At 49.6% G+C, this 19,141-nt stretch overlaps 6 protein-coding genes across 6 annotated transcripts; 2 read left to right on the top strand and 4 right to left on the bottom strand.

The window, feature by feature from the left end:
* Positions 1-262: 262 nt before the first annotated feature.
* N7471_002599 (uncharacterized protein) lies at positions 263-1,348 on the bottom strand (the record flags this gene model as incomplete). The annotated part of the gene is made up of 1 exon (XM_057275319.1): positions 263-1,348. One exon carries the CDS (start codon positions 1,346-1,348, stop codon positions 263-265), a length of 1,086 nt encoding a protein of 361 aa, XP_057139957.1.
* A 1,279-nt stretch (positions 1,349-2,627) lies between these two features.
* Positions 2,628-2,906, bottom strand: N7471_002598 (uncharacterized protein; the record flags this gene model as incomplete). The annotated part of the gene is made up of 2 exons (XM_057275318.1): positions 2,628-2,806; positions 2,894-2,906. 2 exons carry the CDS (start codon positions 2,904-2,906, stop codon positions 2,628-2,630), a joined length of 192 nt encoding a protein of 63 aa, XP_057139956.1.
* Positions 2,907-4,496: 1,590 nt separating this feature from the next.
* On the top strand, positions 4,497-4,892 carry N7471_002597 (uncharacterized protein; the record flags this gene model as incomplete). Its single annotated transcript, XM_057275317.1, has 2 exons — positions 4,497-4,608; positions 4,663-4,892. The coding sequence occupies 2 exons, from the start codon at positions 4,497-4,499 to the stop codon at positions 4,890-4,892; spliced, it is 342 nt and encodes a 113-aa protein (XP_057139955.1).
* A 723-nt stretch (positions 4,893-5,615) lies between these two features.
* N7471_002596 (ferric reductase-like transmembrane domain-containing protein) lies at positions 5,616-7,274 on the bottom strand (the record flags this gene model as incomplete). Its single annotated transcript, XM_057275316.1, has 1 exon — positions 5,616-7,274. One exon carries the CDS (start codon positions 7,272-7,274, stop codon positions 5,616-5,618), a length of 1,659 nt encoding a protein of 552 aa, XP_057139954.1.
* Positions 7,275-8,589: 1,315 nt separating this feature from the next.
* N7471_002595 (type I polyketide synthase) lies at positions 8,590-16,185 on the bottom strand (the record flags this gene model as incomplete). Its single annotated transcript, XM_057275315.1, has 8 exons — positions 8,590-8,818; positions 8,880-9,549; positions 9,611-13,950; positions 14,027-14,954; positions 15,019-15,381; positions 15,439-15,707; positions 15,768-15,912; positions 15,976-16,185. 8 exons carry the CDS (start codon positions 16,183-16,185, stop codon positions 8,667-8,669), a joined length of 7,077 nt encoding a protein of 2,358 aa, XP_057139953.1. The 3' UTR covers positions 8,590-8,666.
* A 1,348-nt stretch (positions 16,186-17,533) lies between these two features.
* On the top strand, positions 17,534-18,812 carry N7471_002594 (zinc-binding alcohol dehydrogenase family protein). Its single transcript, XM_057275314.1, has 2 exons — positions 17,534-17,728; positions 17,796-18,812. Exons 1-2 carry the CDS (start codon positions 17,617-17,619, stop codon positions 18,734-18,736), a joined length of 1,053 nt encoding a protein of 350 aa, XP_057139952.1. The 5' UTR covers positions 17,534-17,616; the 3' UTR covers positions 18,737-18,812.
* Positions 18,813-19,141: the final 329 nt, after the last annotated feature.

Here is a 19,141-nt window from a genome sequence, read left to right as displayed (position 1 = left end):
CCAGCCGCCACTTGTGACATTGCACCATAGCTCTTAGAGCCCGAAGTTTGTAACTAGACATCTAAAACTTAGATTCCTCCAGGGCTTATATGTTCTATGTCAGAATTTCAGGAATAAAACCTAGACCCATCAAAGGCTTCACGTATCGCACACCACAAGATAAACAGAAAAGCTGTCCTGTCTGACGGGCAAAAATAGACACATTAACAGATTCCTTGCATATGGCACCTAAGCAATGGAAGCCGAGGCTGAGATAACTGGCCTACTCCTGGATTCGCTGCTTCCTCCAAGTCAAGAAAACGACATAGAACTTCTCCGTATTTGCGTCAAATTGGGCATTATTCCCAAGATTAACGTTGCTATCCGTACCAGAGTTAGATTGAGGATCAAATGGCACCAAAGCCGGGGTTGCAGGAACCGGCTCCTGTTCCTTGTCAGATTCAGATTCTGACCCAGCGTCGGCATCAACCGGCCATACAGGTCTCTGTCTTTTCAACTCCGCCTCTTTCGCCCCAGTCCAAGTATATGCGCTCTTTGACTTGGGGTCAGCGACCAAATACAAGCCCTTGTCAGGCTGCATGGGAAACTTCCACTCGAGAGCTTGTTGTATGATGGCATCTAGCTGGTCCCTCTTCCGCATGATCGTCTCGAACTCGATCACCAGTTCCTCGAGGCAGGGAATAGAGCTAAATTGATTTCCCCATGATCGAGCTGCAGCGTGCGAGGAAACAGCCTTGCCCATATCGGCTGCGCGGGTTCTCCCTGGCCGGAACGGATCGATGCCCAGGGGGTCATTGTTCTCCCAGTACCACCAGTCCGTGTGGCGAAACGTGATGGTCATCTTCTTCGGCGCGATCCTGCAGTCTCCTCGCAAACTGCGCCCGTCGTTGCCTATCTTCAGCCCGTCCCATATCTGGGACCAAAGATTGTCCTCTAGGAAATACTGCTGGGTGAACAGGTGTAGATGCTGCACCTGAGCCCGCTGTTTTGGGGTCATCTTGCGAAAATAATTCAGCGGCGATGACGCATCATTGACATGTGGCGGGGGACGATAGAACCAGAAAGTATGCTCATTGACTGCTGGTGGAAGGAGGGACGCCTCGGCGTAGATTTGCTGGCATGTCTGGAGGAGGGCAGTTTGGATGCGCTTGGGCTGCTTGTACCCGGGTCGGTAGTAGAAAGCGTTTTGCTTGTAGAGGGAGCGAGAACTGTCGTCTGTGAGAATATCCTCAGACTCAAGGGCGAGCGTATAAATGCGATTGCGGATCTCGGCGGGGAAGACGGTAAATAGTGGGGATGTCAATGGGGCTGCAGGTAGAGATGGGACAAGGTCCTGGAGGGTTTCCATTATTTCTACACGCCGCCTTTTTAGTCGACTTGAATGCATGTGAGTAGAGTTATGGGCAGTTAGAAGAGCACATCTACCGATTTATATTTACACGCTGGGCACAGACCTTGATGGGTTACCCCACTAACGAGCTTTGTTTTGATTGGGAAAAGCCCGGGCTAGCCTCATGGGTGCCTAGTAATGTCTCATAGTTCCAAGGTTGAGCCGCAATGCTCGAGTCACCGTCAAGGTTACCTAGAGTTGATCGGAGAGCATAAAATCTGCCATTTCACTGAGTACATATCTATTAAAAATATTAAAATAGATACACCGCGCTCGATCGTTAGCATGGCTGGCTGCACCACTTCTGCCCTGACGCCCGAGAGCTCCGTCGTTTATCAAGGCACATCGAGCCTCTTTGAAGGAACCTACATATCCTGGACGGTAGACAAGCGAGTGCGCCCGTTAGCACGTAGTAATCGGAGAAGACTAGCAGAGAGGGCACGCCGAACGCCCAGACAACGACTACTCCAAAGGGCCACCGGTCGGGGTAAATATCCCCCCGTCTGTATTGAAGTCGTGAGGCCATCGAGTGTTTCTTGCCTTGCCGGGACAGAGATTGTAGGGGATAATAAAAACACCAGAGGACCCGACAACCGAACGTCAGCAGGTGGCATTACGAATTGTCCATCGTCCTCATAGGTGACAGTATCGTAGTAGAGCAGATTCGTATCCGGCCTGACGTTCTTCAGGACCCATTGGGCCTGCTGGTTCATCACAGCCAGGTGGTTGGAGTATTCGAGTCCGGAATCGGGGACGCAGAGGACCTCACGAACCTTCTCCTTTGTCGGACATCGCCGGGCGGGTTGATCGTTTCGGCGGCATGATGGCGACAGATTGTGAGGTGGATGGCGACGGATTGTCAGGTTAGACGTACCGTGCGGCAGAGGCAGGATGTTGAAATGGGAGAAGAACAGGAGTCAAGGATACCCCTTTATAGTCTCCTGATTTTGAGGGTACACGAGTCCTGGGGGTAAGGAATAGCACGTCGTGCGAGAAATGCCCGGAATTTTAGTACAGAGCAGCAATGGATCGGACGGGGCGACGCGGGCTTCCGTAGCTAGAGAAGGTGGTTTTGGGCGATATCTGAGATATGGATAAAACACCTGGATATATGCCTGCTAATCTTGTAGTCATAGCCGCCTGTGTATGGCAGTGTATGGCAACCGGAGGAGATTTGATATGCGCCTTGAGTGAGGTAGTAGTGAGTCTTGAGCCCACGTTCTCGTCGGATCGACTCTCACCGATATAGCCCGTAAGAGATGACTACGGTAGCAATCTTTGGGAATTTTCCACCCAAACGCTGCTCCTCGGCCGATTGTTCGATATCGGCGGCCACGATCCGTTCTTCATGGCACGGTTCATCCAGTGTGTCGAAGAATGCCCTTAACTCGTCAGATAAATGGTTTGAGGTGGGATCTATAGTACAAGCAATCAGTACAAATTGACTCAATCAGGCCTAAGGGGCCTAGGAGGCCGCCGCAGGCCACCAGAAATAATACATACGCATTGTAGCCATTTTTAAAATGCAAAGCCGTAAGCTGGGATTGAATCTTGATGATTGTAATGATAAGTGAAACCGAACAGGTGGAACTGAGCAACAGAGAGGAAAAAGGAGAGGTTGAGAAGCGAAAACAAACAGTGGTTATGGCGGGACCTGAGCTCATTTATGAGGACAAATAAGCACCCCACAACCTTTGGACATTAAAACGTTCGATTTCCCACCTTGAAGGACGTGCCCCTAAAAAGAATCCACCTTGCCTGGGGTGACTCTGACGGTGATATCCATCTAATTTGAGTCAGTTGATTGGTTCCAACGGTACGAGATCTGAGTGCTTACCGTGAGTATCAGAAATGGGCCTTCTTTTATCCATGTGCAGTTGTACATTATCGAGTACAAGTTCTTCGGAGAAAATCTACTCAGAGTAATGCACCATTTGGCGTACATGGCCGCCATGGGCAGATAGAAAGTTTGGGTCGATGCGCGGCTTGGAGCAGCGATTATGAAGGACAGAAACAAGCCGAGTATATTGTAAATCCCTGAGAGTGGGACTCCAGTATGGAAGAAGTTGTTAAGCAAGAATTTTGACCCCCCTGATGGGCTGCTTGGGTCCCAGGCTGGGTTTAAAAGCAGCTTGGTCTGAAAGGGCTCTAGGCCTGGGCCAGAAAACAGTACCCGGGGCTACCATGTGCCCTGTCAAGTTTTGCTTCGGGTGTATGGCGGAAATTGCCTCCTTTGTCGTATCCCTCAATGATGGTGTGCGAGAAGTGCACCTCTGCAACTTCCATGGTTGTCTCTCACCCCGAGAACTCGGAGCTTAGTTTATGTACGGCATTGTGGGCGGCAGCAATGGTGATAGTGGAATGGTCTGCTTCGAAGTGTTTGATGACAGCTCTGGAGAGCACCTGTGGAACGTGGGTAGGCGTTGAGATGTACTAAGCCTAATATGGCAACATTCAAGGTCGCCCCTTCCCTATATAGAATTCGACTTTTTCCCTGACTTCTATTTCATGATGGTTTCAGTCTGGTATTGATATATCGTTTGTTTTCTTTCGCCTCATTCTCACCTTTCTGTTTGATCCCTCGCACTTTCTACTTGGTTCTACCTGGAGGACGACATCCAGACCACGTCGCGCCGTTCAACCCAACGAGCACCTGAGTGCAGCGGCAAGGGCCCAATATCACACCAGTATCGAACCTCAAACCGAAGCAGACTCGAGTTCATACGACAAAGCGACCGGGAGTTAGCCACCTAGGCAGTGTTCGCCTAGCTTACATCAAGCTCAAGCGCGAGATAGAATATATAATCAGGGATTTGACAAAAGGTGACAGGGCTCTGCTACTCAATCTTCGTACGACTGAAGTGGCACTGAATCATTACTGTCAATCTTCACCACTGCATCGCCACCCATTTAATCCAAAATTGCCCGCTCCGTTTGAACAAAACCGCAGAAATCAAACAAAAGGGAAAGGACAAGTGGGAGAAGGAGAACGACCACAAGGATGACCACAAAAAGGAGAATAAGGACAAGCACATAGAGGCAACCAAATGCGAAGAGGGGAAATGCCTTCAAAAAGGGAAGACCGAGCGGTTTTGGATTCCAAAAGATGAAGAAGAGTGGCTCGATCTTTTTCGATGTCTTTTCTTCCCTAGATATTTCGGATACTAGGGATTTAACTAGTTATGGGCGAACCCAAATTGACGCACGAGTGGGCATAAGTAAGTTAACCTACGCTTCTCTCAAGCGACTTCCTGTGTACTAAATTCCTACAGCCCTTCAGTTCCCATGGGACCCACATTATTCTTCATGCAAGGAACCGATCCTTACCTGCGGTCGAATCACGATCTTCTGCCATGAATCGTGGAATGACCCCATGGATGGAGTGGACTTCCTCTTGGTCGGCGGCAATAGCGCAATTTGCGCTGTTGTCATTCTAAAGCTGAGCCTCAACCGCCCCCCGAGACTTTTAAGCGGCTTCATCGAACTATATGTCCGGGATTGAAACGGCATGCCGGTACAGCGGCAACGAGAAGTATATTTGAGACTTTAAGTTTTATTAGCCGATTTACCAACGGCGTTTAGGAGGTTACTCCCGATCCCTACCAGAACTGAAACTCTATAACGACTCGAATTGACCCGCCAAGATGTGTTCGGCCCTAGCTTCCAGAGCTTCACTGGGGGATATGGAGAATCCATGGATTCTGCAATCCAAGCAGTGTAGTGAATCTCTCTCCCGCATGATAACCCTTCTGGTCAAACAACATCGTCCGTAGTGAGAAACTTGCTCTACTTCGCTCTCATTGTTGACGACGACTTCGTCTTTTTCTTGCTTCTCGCATGTATTTTATGGTTCTTTCTATATATAGGTGGTGTATGGCCGTAGGCGGAACACACCTACTTTCGAATCCCTCGCTTAATGGGCGTCATCAGTCACATATATCTCCTCGTAATACTCACGTTTTTACTACTATCTCGTACACTTCTAAACTAGTTTGTAGACGAACGAGTCACGGCAAGGCAGTGCACGAAATTCCATCCACGCAGGGTTAAGATTCAATAAAGTCTATGGAACCTTTTTCATTGATGGACTTGACTCTGGTGTAAACAAAAAGACGAAAATCTCATAAATAGCTCACATTAAAGACCGAAATGTAGATCATGTCATATGTCATAACTGGCTCGGAATAAAACAAAAAGACAAAATACATCATTTTCATTTTCATTTTCATGAATCGAAGATTGGCCCGTAGGCTGGAATCCCTTGTGATTCAAACTCGTAAACAATATCCTGAGTCATTTTGGGGTTGCTGATCACAAAAACTGCCTCCGCTTTGAATTCCTTCACTTGCTGGCGCACAATGGGAAGCATGTCAACACGGCCATCACGACTGGTATCGAAGATAATCGGGTCCGGGCCCATCTTATGGACGAGATCAATGACATCCTGGCCATAAGTCTTCACCGGGTTACGTGTCTGCCAAATGACTTTGATCAGGGGCCGGTTTGGGTCGCCCAGGAATCCGAGACAGGGTCCTATCCCGGACCCCGTGGTCACTATGATAATGCGATCGAAAACACGTAGACCGTATCCGACGCCACGCATCAGCGACCCGCGCTTCCAGAGGTGGGTTGGCGGTTCACGGATGGTATCGGCCGTCCAATCTCCTGCTTTTGACACCACGATGGACCAGCTCCTCTTATGCCCGTGGCCCTTGACAAACGGCTTCTTGCCACGTGCGTTATTGTCAACCGACTTCTCACAGACTGGAATGGGGTCTGGAAAGCCGGCGAAACTGTGCCAGTCGCGTAGAGGATGCTTTGAGACCTGCACACCCTTGGCGAAGTCGATTGGGGTGAAATCGAAGGATAGTCGTACAGCATGTGTAGACAGGGGCTCGGCCCTTACTGGAACCCTCCGCAATAGTAGCCATGGATGTGCCACGGCGACGATAGCCGCAATTAACAGCCAAAATGCAGGAAGAGTAACAAGGGTGTGGCCAAGACTTTGCTGCTCTGCCCTACCCACTTCATGAGCAAACACCATGACTAGAGCCACGAAAAGTGCCAGAATCAGCCATGAGGTAAATCGGTGAGTGAGCTCAAAGTAATCATGCATCCTCCTGCGGAAGGTGGGGTATGCCACGATTACCATCACGAAAAGCAGCACCAGAATGATGTAGGCGATGGCGATGGGCGCGGCTGAGAAACCGGCATCTGTTACTGTGCTGATGGGAGAATTTGTCCAATAGGTCTGCGAGACCACGGCAACAAATCCAATATACCAAACCAAAGATGCAGTCCCACAGCCACTGTGGACACCACCGTAGTGGGCTGACTTAGCGCACCTGCGGCGCAAAGACAGGGGTGCAGTTCGAGGAATCGAGCATACCGCTCTATAGATGGCATTGACCATCATCGGGTGTCGAGCGAGACCGCATGCCACCAGGTTTACAGCTGTCGCATTCACGAGTGCCAGAAGCTGTCGATCTGAGATCATCACGTAGAGGAAAACAGCGAGATTTGCGCAAAATACGATAGTGAAGAGCCGTCGATAGACAGTAAACATGACATATCTGAAGTGCGCAAATCGCTTCCGCCGGGGCTCTGTGGGCTGAGCCTCCAGGTCAATCACACTGGGAGACTCGGCGCCATTGGATGAGACCTCCTTTGAAGAGTAGTTTTCAATGACCTTTTCAGGATCCGGTGTAATGGCCATGTCATCATCTATGACAATGACCTGTTCAGAATCCGGGTCAACGGCCAAGTCATGATCTATGACAATGATCTCTTCAGGATGTGAACCCATGGCCCTGTCATGATCTACGACAATGGCCTTGGCCGGGGGTGCCGGCATGCATAGATCGTTCTTTTCAGCGTCCGCCATGGCTGGAATTGAAAAGACGGAAGAGGGAGAAGTGAGAAGAGAATTGGAGACCAGGGTGTTTTATTCCATTTTTTTTTTCATGTGGAAGACTAAAAGGCGCCTTACACATTTTAGTGCGATAGAGGATTTTCTAAGGAAAGTCACTCGCGGAATCCCACTCCGTACAGTTCCCGGCCTTGCAGAGGAACGGAATACATAATAATGGATCCACGAGAAGGCTCCACAGTGTGGAGATAACCTATGTTGTACAGACATATAGGGTACTCCCTACAAAGTACGGAGACGGAGTAGCAAGTCAATAGTCGCTTGCCTTGCTTTGACCAGGTGGGAACGTGGACGGTCCAGCCCAAGATCCACAATCTACCCCTCAGTGTGTAGGTGCTTCGAAGCCTTTCCATTTAGGGTTATGTTGAATTTTGACCAAATTAATTCAGAGTACCTCGGTCGTTGTAACTGGACAAAGGCCGACCTTTGTAGATCCCGAGACCACCCGGATACCGACAGTGCATATGCCTAATTGAGGTGGATTTTCCATTCGAGCTGGAATAGAACCTAAATTTGAGATCTGTGAGACTAGGGAAAGCAAACTCAACATTTGAAGAATTGGAATGGGCAGCGGAACCTGTAAAAGCTACTTCGTACATATAGTTAAGTAAGCGGGGTTTATCGCCTTGCTTCACAAGTGGCAAGTGTATATTATACCATTCCTGCAGCGGCAAGGGAGACCGTGCAGCGCAATCGATTTGCTAACAGGGCAACGTGTCCACGGGTGCTCCGTACGGAGTCCACGTTCCTTGTTATCATTCAGGAGGGGGGGTTCGTCTCGAGAGTGCAAAGCAGTCCCTCCCCCCCCACCCGAAACCCGCTCTATAGGATTCAAAACTCGGTCATTCTGTTGATCAATTCCGATCGAGAAATGTCGATCCAATTCCCGATGTGTTGAGACTATGGGCTGTCATCAGTGGAGCCACCCGTGGATGAAGCTGTTCTCCGCGCTTGGTCCCCCTCACTATATTGTAATGGCGTCTCTCACCCCGGCCATTGCATGCTGCATGCTCCTGCAATCTGCACAGCGGGGCTATCCGCCCAAGCAATATGCCAGGTTGCTCCAAGGATAAACGTCCGGACTATCATGTGAGTTTGAGGACGGGACTCGGGACCCACCCGCGGCACGGGCTCCCAACACGGCAAGTCTTGGCAACAATTTGGAACATTTGGTACATTTCATACGCGAAACATCGTATTGTAAGTGAAAAACACATATACCGAACTATTGAAACTAGCCAAAAATGAGAAACGCTAAAAAGCAAGATAGAAACAAGAAACTCCGATGGTTGAGTAAAAGGTCGTCTTAAGCTAAACCATTCTCAGTATGGATTATCAGACAGTTCTTCAGCTCGGCACTGAGACAAATGAACTAGTCGAAGCAATTTTCCTAGCTAACGCCTTGGTAGGTTGCGAGCCAAGAAATTCGAAAGAGGACAGTTCTGCCCCCAGTTCACGAGAGACCCAGTTTTGGACGGCTGTAGCTTTGAGGGAATCAACTAAAGGCTAGTGTTAGTCATACTGAAAGATCACAGCGGAGATTATTATCGGAAAACGTACCACCCAAAGCGGACAACGGTAGATCTGAGTCGATAGCATCAGCGGTTGTAGCCATTGCATCTGCTAGATATTCACTCAGAGTGTTAAGAACAATCTCAGTTGCAGCGTCGATGGAACCAGACTCCTTAAGTAAGGTGCTGGTCTGAATAGAATCCTTCGTATCCTCGACAGCGAGACGAAGCCGGTGATCAAACTTTCGATCGAGAACCCAGCCAGTAGAGGCATTGCTGCGAGACAGGGAGTCGGTCATGCCAGCAATGATCTGAGACGGAAGGGGAAGCTTGCTGTTAATGATCACTCTAAGCAAGGTCTGGAGCTCATGGGTCATGATTTCTGTGCCCTCAAGATGTTTGTATCGGCGGCGGCGTTGCTCTTCGTCTTCGGAAATGTCACTGAGTCCACTGGCATCTGGCACGAGGCCGATATTGATAGAATGACCTGGAAGACCATGATTGCGTCGCCATTCCATGAGAGCATCAATGAAACCATTGCCCGCAGAATAGTTAGCCTGTCCCATATTACCAATGACACTGGCCACGGAAGACAACGCCACGAAGAAAGTCAAGCCTTCCTTCTCCGAAAACAGATGGTGCAAGTTCAGTGTTCCGCGGATCTTGGACTGTGTGGATTGGGTCCAATCATCAAAAGTCATCTTCTCGAACATTGCGTCCTGAAAAGAAAGAAAAAATTAGATTAGTGTTAATGGGGAAGACGAAACCAGGGCAAATCACCTTCAGAACGGTTGTACACTGAATCACGCCTGCGACAGTCCAGTTTTTGCTGCGGATCTTGTATGACAAGTGGTCAATGTCTCCCGGTTGGGAGATATCACAACGTAGCACATCTATGCAGCACCCGCGATCGCGAAGAAGATCAAGGGCTACCTGCTGGCTAGGTTGTGCCCCGCCAGATCTTCCAAGGAAAACCAAATGGCGAGCCCCAGACTGCACTAAGGTATCGGCAAGCGCAAGGCCTAGATTGCCCAACCCACCTGCTAGGATATATGTACCTTCCGCTGGCAAGCCAGTAAGATCTGGCAGTGGCAGCACAATGGGGACTCTCCCAGGAGCCCGAAGGTCCACGATAGCTCGGGTGTTGTTCGCTTTGCAATGCTTTAAAGCTCCTTGAACATCAGAAACAGGGAAAATGGAATATGATTCCACACGGTCCAACATCCGATGCTGCTTCATGAAGTCAATCACATGCCGAACTGAAGCATGGAGATTACCGGGCTTCTCCGAGAATATTTTCTGCAGTCTTGGAGAAGAGAACGTGCAGCCACTGTCGATGAAGCTTTCTGGAAGAGCACTCAGCTTCATCTCGCTAGACAGATTAATGTACTGTCCACCTTGGACCAGACACCTTGCAGCATTCCGACCCGCATACCCGCCAAGGAAGCAAATGCTGGCGTCCACTCCACATCCATTGGTCAGCCTGGACACGCTCGTTTCCAGGCTACCGTGAACGCCCAGGATTCGATCTGCCAATGCTGGGTAGCGAGAGCGAAGACTCTCGGTGGTATCTGGAGAATCAGTTGCCACGATGACTTGAATTTTCATGGCAAGGGCATAATCTATCATGGCCTGGAGAGTTTGACTGATTGACCCAACCAAAAGCACCGAGGAACTTGAGCTGAGGCGACCGACTTGGGTGAGGATTTGATAAGCGTTGAGGTACGCGAGAGGAGTTGATATCGCCTTTGAAGGGTCGGTGTTTGCAGGAATTCTGATAGTATCACTTTCCAAAACCCGCATTGTTGTCGAGAGTCCCGAGTTTGTCGATGCTAGGGTTAGCACTTTATCGCCAACAGACGAGTCGTGCACATCAGATCCGATACGAGTTACCTTTCCAACAATTTCGAACATTGGAAGAGCTGTCTCTGGTGTCTTCCCCTGATCCCCTTGTAGATCAAAGATAGTGGCCATTTCAACCTTGATCTCAGTGTGGTCTGGCCGAAGTTGCTCTTCGAGCTGTTGTTCTTCCCAGCGTGCATTATCTGCGTCCTGGAACTTCAATTCGAGAGGCCTTGGATCAAGTTTCAGGTCCCCCATTACAGGCCTGGGGCCGTTCACCAGAGTGTGCATGGCCACATCCACCGCTGGGGTCTCGAGGACCCGTGGAACTAGCAGCCGTCCGTTTGCCAGACGATACTCCAAGTCTGGCCGACGTGAATTCTCTTGCGTCGTGAGCTGCATGACTTGTAGAATGCCACAAGCTAGTCCGAATTGGTCTTCCAAATCTTCGACATCCACCAATAGGTGTGGGATGGTAGTGCTCCACTGCTCATTGCGTAGTGTTCGCAAAAGGCCGCCCGTTGCACCGGATCCAATATTCTCAACAGCCCCTTGGCTCCAGGAAGGCGACACCCAAAGAACGTATTGAACTCGGATCAGCTCTTTGAGACGTTCCAGATCACTTTCCGTCCAGTCGGATACCCAGGGACTTGCCAAGTCAAGCAACGAAATCACAGTCTTACCTGCTAGTGTGGCCACCTGTTCCAATCCAACAGGCACGAGGCGAACGTTATGGGTGGCAAAGATCTTCTCCAGGTGCTCAAAGACAGGGAATGAGTTGGAATTGTCTGCTGGACTCAAAACGTAGATCTCAGAGTCTGTTGTCCATGAGACTGGCGTCCTGCGCACGATGATAAACTTGCGATCCTCGGTCGTGCTGTGTATCTCGAGGCCGTCGAATCGCTGTAACTTCTCCACTGCTGAGTCCAAATCGGTATCTGACACGCGCATTGCTGCCAAGCCTCCGTGTTCAAGAATGCTAGGCAGGCACGACAGAATAACCTGAGTCACTTTGTCCTCCCACAGCTTGGGTTCATCGATCACCACCAAGTCATATTTATCCTGAGTGAGCGAGGAAGATGGAAGTTCGCTGAGAGTAGCTAGGGGCATCAGGTGAGTACCTGGGATACTGTTCTCTGCGGGAGTGATGCCGTCCACTTGATTCTCGGGGCCCCATGAAGCGATAGTGACCTTTCCTAGGCAAGGTCGCTTTCCGGCGCTTGGAATCAGCTCTTGGAGATTTTCGATCCAAGAGTTTGATGTGTCCGAAGTAGTTATCAGTGCCTTGGCATCCCCGTTGGTATGGCACAGTCTCTTGATCCAGTCTGTCAGCTGGAGACTGCTGGCTTGCACGGCCATCTTCTTGTTTCCGTTATGGATTTGGCTAGTGACAAGCGGCGACTCCAAGTGTTCATCCCAAACAATCGACGAATATCGGCTCTCCGAGGATGCTTCCTCTTGCTTTTGAGAGTTTGGGTTGAAGGGAAGGCGACCGAGATGAACACCTTCGAATGTGATCCAGGGCTGTGACCAGGAGGGGTCCGACGCGACACAGTGGGATCGCGATTTTCCATCTCGCCACTTAGTCTCTGTGTGGACGACAAACTGCTCACCTGGCGTGGGTTGGAAATTATTGGAGATGTAGATATTGTCCACTCCGATAGGGATATTCGCGTTGTTGCTGGAGAGCGCATCGGAGCAAGACAAGAGGGCAGACTGGAAGAGGCAATCAAGAGTTGTAGGATGGATAAAACTGGATGACTCCTTTTCGAAGGGCATTGATTGTTTTGTGTCTGTTACCACCCCGGATAGCCAGAGACGAGACTCTGAATCGCAGAAGGAAACACCAGTGATTGTCTGGAAGGCCGGTCCTACTGTGAGTCCTCCTGTGTTAGACAACCATTCACGTGCTTGCCTAACATCAGCCATTTTGGCGACTGTTTGGGTATTCTTGATGCGCTCCAAGGCTGCTTCCCAGTTTGAGTTATGCTCATCATCATCTCGGTCCTCGTATCGCGTAATGAATGCACCCTTCGCGTGTTGAATCCAGGCACCCCCGGAGGGAAGTGAGAAAATTCCGAATTGATACCAACCCGGCATCCCTGGATGAGGTGACACCTGAAGGAGAGTTTCCAAGCCTCGTTCCTCGTCGGGAATAACCACTCCTCGCATGAAATGAAGATCTTGGAATTCTATACCCTTGATGTTGGCCTGGCCATCAGCTAGTTGCCGGGCTGCCTCCGTAGCCATCACCAACATGCCTGCGGCTGGGAATACAATCGATCCGGCGACAACATGATCGGCCATCCATGGATTCTCTGAGAGTCGAAGGAAGTTTCTCCATCGTGGCTCCAAAGCATTTTGGTAATCCACGGCAGCTCCCAAAATATCATGACGGGGATGTTTGCGTTGTCTCAATTGCGCTGTCTCCAACGGCTCGTGCCAGAAGGACGTTTGGTGATTCCAGGGATAAGAAGGCAAATCAGCAATCATTTTTGGGCTTGTAGTATCGACACTGCTGTTGACTGCGGCAAGGTCTACTGTATGTCCTGTGCTCCAAAGGGACCCAGCAACTTCTAACGCTGTTCGCAAAGCATGTTGGTTCCTCGAAACCAGTGAATGGTAAGGCAATGATGCGATATTTGCGTTGACAGACTGCAGAATTTGAGTCACAGGTCCTTTCAAGACGGCGTGTGGACCGATCTCAACCAATGCAGTCCATTTGATTGGAACCGGGCGTCTGCGAGACTTGATAGACTCGCTCAGGTTTGCGAGCTGTGACACTGCGGCAGTAAACTCAACTGAGCTGACCATGTTGCGCACCCAGTATGATCCACCAAGATCGGCGGAATAGACGCGCTCTTTTGTGACCGACGAAAGCATGGGGATCGAGTCGTTGTATCGATCTTCCGGCTTGATACAATTGATGGCATTGCCTACCACCTCAACGAGATCCTCCATGTGAGGGGAATGATAAGCTGTATCAATGCGCAATTTCCGGGCGAAGTGACCATCCTTTTGTAACATAGTTTCAAGTTGATCAATGAAGTCCACGTCACCCGAAAGGGTGGTACTGGCAGGACTATTGACGCAGGCAACCACAACTGAACGTGGGGGCAGCTCCTTGAGATATTTCTGTGCCTCAGCCGCAGAAATACCAGTAGCGAGCATACCACCTCGTCTGTCGCTCTGGGCGATCTGTTGTGAAAAGAAACCGCGGAACCATGCGACTCGCATAGCGTCTGCGTGGGAGAGATATCCAGCAGCATATCCAGCGGCTATGTGTTACGAACAAGTTAGCTATTGTTCACTATGGGATGCTTGTTCCAAGCGAGGAAATGGACATGTTCATACCAATTTCACCACTAGAGTGACCAACAACCGCGTTGGGATAAACCGACCAACTGGCCAAAAGATCAACCAAAGCAATCTGCAACGCGCAGGTGATAGGCTGACTGCGATCGGGTCGATTGATTTGACTGTCTTTTGCCTCTGCCTTTATCTCCTTCACCATATCAAAGGGACATCCCAGGGACGAAAGAATGTCTTGTGATCGTTCTATGCTTTCCCGGAAAGTGGAAATCCTCAAAAGCTCCCGGCCCATTCCAGCCCACTGGCCACCCTGACCTGTGAACACAAAGGCAAGCCTTGCTTGGGCTTTGCGACTAGCTCGAGAAAACTTGGGGAGTCCCTTGTCTAAGATGCTCTGCAGCTGGTCTTGTGAGTTAGCAACTGCGAAGCTGCGGAAGCCCAACTGCGATCGGCGTGTCAGCATTGTATGGGCTAGATCTTTCAGTGGAATATCCTGCTCGGCCTGTTGCTGACGTTGAAGGAATGTGCTCCAATTTTGACCGGCCCGTTCGATACCAGCTTGGTCAAATGTAGAAAACACCACTACATGAGGAGCCGGCTCCTTATCTTCAGCATCGACCCCGAAGGCTTCTTTGGTGCTTTCGAGAATTAGGTGTGCATTTGATCCACCGAATCCAAATGAGTTGATACTAGCCCGCTGTGGAAGATGGTCCGGCCAGGGCATCGTTTTGTCGCTCAGGCGTAAACGCCAATCATCGAGCCGGATCTTGGGATTGATGTTTTTGAACCCTGCGTTTGGCACCAAAGTGCCCTTTTCTAAACATAGAACAACTTTGATCAAGCTCGCCACTCCTGCGGCTCCTTCGGTGTGACCAAAATTCGTCTTCACTGAGCCTACGTATATTGGCTCATCAGTCGGTGTTCGTGCCTGACCCAAAGTCATTCCGACAGCAGACAGCTCTGTGGGATCCTATTCATTACCAAGTTAATAATTCGAGTGCTTGAGTAGCCATCAATAGAGCTGTTTTGCTTACCCCGACCGGAGTTCCAGTGCCATGGGCTTCAAAGTAGGAAGTGTCTCTCATTGAGATGCCATGGCGTTCATAAACCGAACGAATCAAGTTGGCTTGAGACGTTGGGCTCGGCAGTGTAATTCCAGGAGTACGACCATCCTGATTAATTCCTGTGCCGCGAATGACGGCTCGAATGTTATCTCCATCGGCCAATGCGGCGCTGAGGGGTTTCAAAAGCACAGCACCGATGCCCTCTCCCCGGCCATATCCATTTGCAGACTCATCAAATGAATGACTTATTCCATCTGCACTCATCATGTGCATGTAGGAGAGTCTTTGTGTAAAATTAGGGTGCAAGATAAGACTGGCTCCGGTTACCAGGGCCTGCCACAAGCATGCTTAGTCCGTGTGAGAAACAGAGATACAGGTTGCAGTACTCACCATTCCACACTCTCCAGATCGCAAGGATTGGGCTGCTAGATGGACCGCAGTCAAACTCGAGGAACAAGCAGTGTCCATCATGATACTCGGGCCTTGGAGATCAAAGAACCACGACAAACGATTGGCCAGCATAGTCCTTCCATTACCAGTAGCTGAGTTGTGAGGCATATCGTAGATATCTCTTGTCGACAATAGCTCGTAATCATTGGTCATTGAGCCGGAGTACACTGCTGTGTTACTCCCTGGAAGTGTGTCTATTGGTATTCCGCCTATTTTGCCCTTTTAGCTTCACCAGTTTTCCATGGATTTTTGGATCTCGATTGTCTTACTGTTTTCGAATGTTTCATATGCGACTTCGAGTAACAAACGCTGTGCTGGGTCCATGCCCGCCGCCTCTTTGGCTGTGATAGAGAAAAACGGAGCATCAAATCGTGATGGGTCTTCCTGCAAGAAAAATCCGCTATCATGATTGATCTAATCATCCCATGACCTCAATGTTAGAATATTAAACTAGCGTGTAATTGAGGGTACCCATACCGCTCCTTTGCGTTCATAGCTGGGGTGATGCCAGGCCGAAGCTTCATATCGGCTCGTGGGAACTGTTCCATGCCCAGTGCGCCCATCGCATAGCATCTGCCAGAAGTTCTCAACGGAGGTTGCTCCTCCAGAGAATCGACATCCCATTCCTATGACAGCAATTCCCTCCATATCTGCAGGGGCAGAAGTCGTTGTCGGTCGGCCAGGCATCTTGTTGGTATGAAATGGTTGAGGACAAGTTTGGACAAGATTACAGAGAAGGGATGTTGTGGGGTAATATACTCAATGTTGTGCATTTCAGGCTCGGCAAGTCCCCGTCCTGACTGCCATGAAACTGGCCATAAATCCTAGACGCTAGTGCCATTAATGCGTACAGTCGCATATTCACATGCATATTTTACTGGCTATCCAAGCGGAGAACGTGCAGTGGATACCTAATATCATTGAAAAGCGCTATCGACGATGTACTTTGTACATCCTTTGGGGTTTGGCTTAGTGAGACCCTGCTTCCTACTCTAGAAACAAAGTCTGGATCATTGATCTGGCTAATGCAGTCAGATCTCATTCTCCATACTCGTGCAGCTCCGATGCCAGTCTCAGTTCCACCTTTTTCTGCAGGTTCGCGGCTGCTTGGATGCTCCTGAGGCGAAGGTTACGAAAATGCTGTCAAGTGGAGACCGAGTACTCCATAGATCAACGAACTGGATCGTCACTGCCTCAAGATGGACCAGACGTACATGTAAATCGTACTGTGACGAGAGGTTACCGGTATTGGTCACTGTATTTCAAGATTCCCAATCTTCGATACTCCATCGACCCGCATGGCCTGCTCCACTTTATTATCACACTAAGCCAATGTTCGTAGCCGAAGATCGCCCATCAGGATTTCTTTTTATGACTTTTTTATAGGGGATTCTTATCCCGCAGTGGAGAAACCACTTTCCTTTCCCAGCCCCCTATTATTTGAGACAAGTTCCACTTTTCGGACCCCCCGGGTACTTGTGCTTCCCTTGCTCCGTGCATGGATGTATTTTGGAGAATATCAATCTTGCCCGTTAGGCTATCCAGAGGGCCAGCTCTTTAGCTCTTATTATCGTGTCACAATCTCACCTCGGTGATATTTGGCTGTGGTAACTGGGGGACCATTACGGACTACTCGGTACTGGCATTTCCAAGGCTGCCCGATCTCAATTTCACGATGAGATCTTCTAGGCCGCCGAGGCGGATTTTACAATAGTAATTGGGTTTATTGAAGCTACTAACACTTGGTTGCCCCTCCCCTCCACCCAGATCACCTACAACATATGGAGCACCTTTACCTGCAGTTCGACGATCTCAGAGGCTTTACTCCATGCGCAGTATTCCGTAGTCTACGCTAGCTAGCTAGATTATCGCGCGGCAAAAAGGCGTACTTCGTCTGAGCTCTTCAATAGTTCAATCTCGCCCGGAATCCTGGATCACTCTACGGAGTAATTTCAAGCCACATACGGAGAATGTTGCACGGAGTGTAATAATATATGTACAACAAATCGCTTCACAACACCCGATTTGCCATTTAAACGATTTGTCTAAAGACATTCGAGCCATACCCCACCTCTCTCCCACCCTTCATTTCCCCCCACGTCGCGATACCTGTTGAGAATGGCCACTCAAAGCGCCATTGTCGTCCAAGAACCTGGCTGCGCGACGCTGGCAGAAGATGTCCCGCTCCCTGAGTTGCCGGATAATTACATTCTTGTCAAAACGAAAGCCGGTATTTTTTCCTTGGGCTCTTCTTCGCTCCCGTCTTTCATGAGCAGCTAGACTAACACAGTACGAAGTCGCCTTGAATCCAACGGACTGGCGTCATATTGATTTTGTACCCTGTACCGGGGCCACCGTGGGCTGCGACTATTCCGGAATAGTAGAAGCCGTAGGGCCGCGAGTCAAAAAGGCTTTCAAAAAAGGCGATCGGGTCGCTGGGTTTGTACACGGTAGCAATGCCGTTCGCCATAATGGCGGCGCATTTGCTCAGTATATGATTGCGAAGGGCGACCTCCAAATGTTGATACCCGAGTCCATGAGCTTTGAGGCAGCAGCCACCTTTGGTGTCGGTTTGACAACTGTTGGTCAGAATCTTTACCAGATCATGGAATTGCCTTTCCCCGGCGATCAGGAGAGCGACTCAGACGACACAAGTATCCTAATCTATGGAGGCGCAACGGCCACCGGTACCCTTGCGATTCAATTGGCAAAATTGTCCGGACTAAGAGTGGTCACAACATGCTCTGAAGCCAACCGCAGCTTCTTGTTTGAGCTTGGGGCAGACGCAGTTTTTGACTACCACGATCCACTGGTGGGCGAGCAAATCCGAGAGGATACTGATGATGCTCTGGAATTTGTTCTTGATACAATCTCTACGCCCCAATCGGCTGCCATCTGCAGTGCTGCCATTTCGTCCGCGGGCGGTTCCTACAATGCCCTGCTGGATGTTCCATCCGCGAGAGATGACGTTGACTCACATGTCTCAATGGCGTATGACATCCTGGGAGAGCCTTACCGCATGGGAACGAAAGAGATATCCCCTGATATCACTAACTTTGAATTCGGAATCAAATGGTGGGCAGTAGCGCAGAAACTACTCGAGGAGCGCCGCATTCATCCTCACCCATATCAGGTGAAGCCAGGCGGGTTGGCTGGAGTCTTGGCCGGTCTTCAGATATTACGGGAAGGTAAAGTCCGAGCCTCCAAGCTAGTCTATCGGGTTGATGAATCCGAGTAAGCTCTTCTTTTTAAAAGAACTAGGAGTTCTTCGCTTTCTATCACAGTTCAAAGACGTTGATTTTCTATCTGTACATAATTGTATGTACAACATGTATGAGTACTCCGTCGTTACTTTCCGAAGGAGGTGAAGGAACCATTGTCTGTCGTATAAGACAGATTAAGGGAGACTACATATTTAAGTGACTGGAAGGTTAAGACTAACTAAAAACAAAAAAGCAAAAACAAAAAAGCAAAAACAAAAAACACACTGGTCGCCCACTCACTTACACTTACCGGCGTGTGGCTTAAGCTCGATCAATATGCATCGCGTAGGCTGGCACAGACCCTTTGCAAACAATGCAGACAAAAGCGCAATGCAATCTGTCCAGGGTTGTTTGAATCTCTCTTCAAATGTTGCATTTAT

This window comes from Penicillium samsonianum, assembly GCF_028829775.1.
Source record: "Penicillium samsonianum strain IBT 33392 chromosome Unknown utg000002l_segment0_segment0, whole genome shotgun sequence".
Lineage (NCBI taxonomy): Eukaryota > Fungi > Ascomycota > Eurotiomycetes > Eurotiales > Aspergillaceae > Penicillium > Penicillium samsonianum.
The sequence above is the reverse complement of the archived record's forward strand: the minus strand, read 5'-3'. Positions and strand labels throughout refer to the sequence as shown.